This window comes from Dermochelys coriacea, chromosome 9 (genome assembly GCF_009764565.3).
Source record: "Dermochelys coriacea isolate rDerCor1 chromosome 9, rDerCor1.pri.v4, whole genome shotgun sequence".
Lineage (NCBI taxonomy): Eukaryota > Metazoa > Chordata > Testudines > Dermochelyidae > Dermochelys > Dermochelys coriacea.
The window spans coordinates 91419403-91425402 of NC_050076.1; the positions used below are offsets into that span (position 1 = coordinate 91419403).

The 6000-nt window shown below is 44.2% G+C and overlaps 1 protein-coding gene across 17 annotated transcripts in view; it reads left to right on the forward strand.

Moving 5' to 3' along the window:
• KIAA1210 (KIAA1210 ortholog) overlaps positions 1-1552 on the forward strand; it is a 93219-nt gene extending 91667 nt beyond the window's left edge. For 12 of the 17 annotated variants that reach the window (XM_038417381.2, XM_043491950.1, XM_038417382.2 and 9 more), the window contains one exon: positions 382-1552. In XM_038417381.2, the coding sequence (XP_038273309.1) occupies positions 382-557 (176 nt within the window). In that variant the 3' untranslated portion in view covers positions 558-1552. The remainder of the gene's footprint in view (positions 1-381) is intronic. The other 5 variants (XM_043491953.1, XM_038417375.2, XM_038417378.2 and 2 more) reach the window with 1 other exon arrangement.
• The last annotated feature ends 4448 nt before the right edge of the window (positions 1553-6000 follow it).

Here is a 6000-nt window from a genome sequence, read left to right on the forward strand (position 1 = left end):
TGAACAACAAGATAAAAATCCCTCAGGAATTTTGGAAAAATTTACTGATGCTTCAGGGCTTAAGCCCTCCCCTAAGTATTGGGAGTTGGGAGAGAGCTTTCACTGGAGTAGGCTATCCCCATAAGTGCCTATTACAGAGTTTCTGAAACCTTCGTCTGAAGAAGCTGGTACTGGCCATTGTTAGACTGGGTACTGGTCTCTAGACCACTGGTCAGATCTAGTCTGGCAATTCCTCCTTTTATCTCTGTTGCTTTGTGGAATTGTGTCAATTTCGGTTTTGTTTCACCTCTAGGTGATGTCACTTTAAAGAGCAGGAAAAAAGTTAGCGTAAGTTCTGTCTAACTCTCCTGGGTTCTGATGACTGACTGGCATTGTTCTCAGCAGTTACACTTGGACCTATGGCTCAGGAGGCGTCTGTGGTTCCCACCACTGAAAAGGAAACGAGACAATCCTGTGATCTGCCAATGACCCCGTGCAACTCTGTTGAACCACCCTGGCTGTCCCTGGCCAAGAAAAAAGCCAAAGCTTGGAGAGAGATGCCTCAGATTGTTCAATAGCAAATGACAAGAGTGTCCTCCTCTGTATTGCCAATAACTGTATTAACTCCATATAGTAACGTCTTCGCTGGGACCATTTTTGGGGGGATGAGATAAAAGCCTTAGAACGTTCATCACAGACTGTAGCTGTGAATGTGTGAAGAAGAAATGCCATTGACGGATTAACCTGCAGTAACCACCAGCATTAGGAAACTGAGCATTTTCCACGACAAAACACTATGAAATTCCAGTTGACCAATTCATACTGATTACACATTTGACTAAAAGACAGTGATGCTCTAAGAGGAGGTGCTTCATGCCTTTGAAGCATTTCCTTTCTAAAAGGGGAGGTTAAAGTACCCTGCACGCAATACAGTATTCTGCATGATTTCACTTTGAGCATTGAATTTGTTTGGTGTCACAAAATGGTTTTAGAACTCTGCACTGGAGCATCCAGACTGGCTGCCGCTGATGTAGTAGCATTTGTCTCTAGGGCAGGTCTGACTGTGCTTCTGATTCGTAATGTATCTGTTTCATAAATGAAATAAGTCACAAGCAGGAATGCAGATTTAGGGGATTCTTATTTCTTAGGTGGTTAGAGTCACTCTGCCTTGGGCCTCATGCCTTATATTATACCACCTACTGGACAGGCCCAGAACTGTACTGCCTTTGTGTTCTATTGTAATGTATTTTAAAAAATCAATACCTTCTAAGGACTAGATTCTGCTCAGTTACCTCTGTAAATCTGGAATAACTCCACTGACCTTAACATAGTTTGGAGATGCTGAATTTGGTCCTTATACCTAATCTGAAATCTTTATTTAATTTCTAGCATAGAGCAATTTCTCTTCCTAAGCCTCTTTAGTGAAATGTCCAGGCTAAAGGCAGAGGTGGGGAAGGTTTGACCCACTCTTGTTTTCTGTGTAGAAGGATGCCTGTTTGCCACAAACAGCATCCCACTGTCCATATTCACGGCACTATGGTTTTTAGACTATTTCCTTTACAGCTTAGAGGGGGGGGGGGAAAGATGCACTCAACATTCACCCTTACCCATCAGTACATAAGTGGAAGCTGAAGCTGACCATCTATCTAAAGACACACAGCTGGCAAACAGCTGCTCTTTTAGAGTCCAGTTCTGCTGCCACTGAAGTCTATTGGAATCTTACCATTGACTTTTATGGGATCAGAATCAGATCCTTTAAAAATAAACTTTGTAAAATGACTTAGTGACATGAGTGTCATGACAACCAAACTGCTCCTGCCTGAACATTGCACGTTTGCTAAACATTTTCTGTGTACAGCTAATGAAAACATTGAAGTCTGACTTGTCTGAGAGATTGTCTTTCAAAAAAAAAAGTTGGGTAGCATCTTTAATGTGAAACAACACATTTGACCTTGGAGTAACTCGTTATCTGGACTCCCACCTGTTGGCTCTGGCCTGAATTTAAATGTGTCCCTACTTCTGAAATCTGTAGCCACTGCTCATGAAGATTGTGCAACTTATTCATGTGGCTGAACAGCTTACTCGCACAAATAGTCCCACTTAAATTAATGGGTCTGCTCTGATGAGTCACTGCTAATCGGAAAGAGTAAAGGTTCCACAGTCAGTTTGCTAATACAGGCCTGTTTTTCTTCTACTTAGTATCTGTTCTAAGACATGCATCTCCTCATGCAATGTACTGGAGCACTTGTATTTCTCTAAAGTTTGAAAGTATTATGTAAAAACCAATTTAAACATTATCTGCTATGGTTTTCTACAGCTGACATCACATACATGGTTTATGGACCCTCTGTTTAAAATATGCACTTTCCTATATACTGCTATTTCTCACCTGTTCTTTGCCAGTCTGGATTGCAACCACACACCTAAACTACTGCAAATAACAGCATTTATCTATTCCCATGTTGCTTTTGTTCTTGATATTGTGTCTCTCATTTTCTGTATGGTATGTATATACGTTTTTGTAATCCTCACCTTTGGAGGTTCCCCCTTTTGTATTCTATTCCCATTATTTGGTTTACTATTAAACGCTATTGTCATGATGGAATTTTTCAGGGTTTGGATGGGTTGTAATTTGTGGAGGGAAGGGACTGACATTAGGGAAACAGACCTTTAAGAGGTTTCAGAGTAGCAGCCGTGTTAGTCTGTATTCGCAAAAAGAAAAGGAGTACTTGTGGCACCTTAGAGACTAACAAATTTATTAGAGCATAAGCTTTCGTGAGCTACAGCTCACTTCATCGGATGCATCCGATGAAGTGAGCTGTAGCTCACGAACGCTTATGCTCTAATAAATTTGTTAGTCTCTAAGGTGCCACAAGTAGACCTTTAAGAGGAACTGTTTGTGCTGGGTGGGTTGATATACTGTATAGATTCCAGTTTGGGGAAAACTCTCATCTACGGGGCTTTGGACTGAGCATCATGGAGGTGAGAGACTGTATTTAGTCTTCTTTGAAGTCCTGGGACAATTGGTGCAGTCTCTCTTGGGGTATGGGGTTCTTTCAGTGATTCTGAAATAAAGCTCTGTTTTGTGCCTTGCTATGTGGACCTTGAAGTCAGCAGGACTAAGGGGCTGGCACAGTAGCATTGATGACAGGAATGGAGCTTAAGCTCTTGATGAACTGGAATATCAGTAATTATTTTTTTTTAATTCGTTTATCAGAAGAATTTGGTGACCAGAAGAGACGTTCCCTACTCCTTGCAGCAGAACTGCTGCTGTCTGGACAGGAAGCTGTTCTAGAAATCCTTATTTATATATATTTTACTGACTCTCAATGAGCAGAATTCTGTAAAGTTCTATAGTATGTTTGTTTATAGAAACTGAGCACTAGGCTGCCCTAACAAAATCAAAGGGTATGGGCCTTATGTTAGGCCTACCAGCCTCAATTAACTTCCTAATAACATCCCATTTAAATATCCAGCTGGTCATGCTGCACTTTGGGGTACAGCCATGGAGCAGGTACCTTTGGCTGTCAAGCCAGGGGATAGAAATGCTATAGAATGTTTATCTAATATATAACTTTGCAGCATCATTGGCACCTATCTTGCATGTATCACTGTGTAAAGATGAGAATACTAAACATACCCTCCTCCTTAGCTCCAACCTTCAGCGATTGTTTTGCTTCTTCTCTCACATTAAAAAGAAAATTAAGCAACTCTCCACTGTATGGCATAGTCAACTGCTGCTTTGGGAGGGGAGGTGGTTCAGTAGCAAAGTGCATGAATGTTCTTTCTCTCAGTTTAGCATGTAGCGGCCGATCAGGGCTCCAGTCCTGCAAACATATACATATGTGCATAGTCTCACTGACTCCAGTGGGCCTACGTGCATGCTTAAAGTTGAGCACAGGTGTTTGGCTATGCTGTATTCTCTGCTCCACCATTGTTTTGTGAATTTGGCCCTGCTGCCTATCTTCCCAGGGTCAAGAGTCCCCCTGGCCTTGGTTGAACTAGACCATAGTTAGCCTAAATGTGTCCTTTCACATTTACGTGAAAGTTCCTATGCACTAAGCTTTGCACACAGCTGATAATGTAGTATCAGCTGAACAAAGCAATCTGAGTGGAATAAATGTACCTTGGGCAGTCTGTGTTAACTTTAATGTCTTATCTCTAGAGTAGATTTAGTGAGACTTGATGGTCCCTTATGAACCTTCATACTCCTAGGCATGGCAAAGCAAAGCAAATGCAGTTTCCTTTCAGACCCTCTTTACAGAGGTGAGCAAACTACGGGCCACATCTGGCCCACAGGACTGTCCTGCCCGGCCCCTCCCCTGCGTTCCACACCACCGCTCAGTGCAATGCTCTGGGTGGCAGGGCTGCAGAGCCGAGCCTGACCCGGTGCTCTGTGCTGTGTGGGTGCTGCACTGCCAGCCCCTGGTGCTCCACGCAGCGCAGTAAGGGGGCAGAGAGCAGTGGGGGGTGGGTTGGATAGAGGGCAGGGGAGTTTGGAGGATGGTCTGGGGTGTGGATAGGGGTTAGGGCAGTCAGAGGGCAGGGAAGAGGGGGGGTTGAATGGGGGCAGGGGTCCCAGGGAGGCAATCAGGAAGGAGAGGAAGGGTTGGATGGGGGGGGCGGTCAGGGGACAGGGAGCAGGGGGGGTGGATGGGGATGGGGCAGGGGTCCCAGGGTGGCCGTCAGGAAGGAGAGGGGAGTTGAATGAGGTGGGAGGCAGTTAGAGGCAAGGGATGCAGGAGCAGTCAGGGAGAAGGGGTGGGTGGTTGGATGGGACAGGGGTCCCAGGGAGGCGGGCAGGCAGTCAGGAAGGGGGGGGTTGGATGGGGCAGGTGGGCAGGTAGGGGTGGAGGATCTCAGGGTGGTCAGGGGACCGAGAGCAGGGGGTTGGATGGGGCAGGGGTCCCTGGGCGGCTGTCAGGGAACAGGGTGGGTTGGATGGGGTAGAGTCCTGGGGGGACCGTCAGGGGGCAAAAAGCAGGGGCTGGCCCATGCCTGGCTGTTTGGGGAGGCACAGCCTCCCCTAACTGGCTCTCCATTCAATTTCAGAAACCCAATGCGGCCCTTAGGCCAAAAAGTTTGCCCGCCCCTGCTCTTTAGGTTCTCCTGCTGATGGACACAGTCCTTTTCTCACTCTCCAAAACGTAAACACCCTGAAATTAGAGCTTATCAAAAAGTTAGTTTTTTGAAGCATTACAAAATTTCAGAGTTTTGTTCCAAAGAGTTTGAAATGGATCTGTTTTTTCCCCAATACTTTATTGAAAAAATGATCTAAGATGTTCTAGACATGGTTACCATTTCAAGGACAATTTTGAAAAATATTTTTAACAAATGTTTTGGAAAAAATTGGGAAAAGTCACTTTTTTGAAAAATAAAATATTTGAACAGTTTGGCAAATCTGGGGGGGGGGAAATAATTTTTGAAAAAGGTTCTTTTTTCAATTGAAGAGAAGCAAGAAGTTTTAAATGTCTGGCCAGTTCTACCTAAAATATACCAAAGTGAATCTGTAGAAAGTGGCAAAGATAAATGTGAGCATGAGCAGTTATAGGAAAGAAAAATAAAAACCAAAGAAAGTTTTATTCAGTGTCAATTTTAGTCAGTTATACTGGCCCTAGATCTATGCACCATTTGTGAAAACTCTGATCCCCTAAACAATGGTAGTAGCAGAAGCAACGCCTAAAGGCATATTGATTTGTCTCCAAATTCTGACAGTGCTAGTAAGTGGAAAATATGGTTGCTAATCCATTTAAAAGATCTACCATATAGGCAGTTTCCTAGGGCAGCAAGATATCAGCAACAACAATTCAGTGACTTTTAATTTAGGTGACTGAGGAGTTCGGAGGGATAGATGTGCTTCATCACTTCTCAGGACATCAGAGAACTGTGGGCCCTGCCAATTTACATGGTATGTTTGTTCAAGGCAGTCATTCAAATGACTGGAAGGGCTCAGCGTGCTGTGTGAAGCTGAAAAGCTGCATAGTGCCATGGTTCTGGATGTACATCCTCTTGCCATAGAGC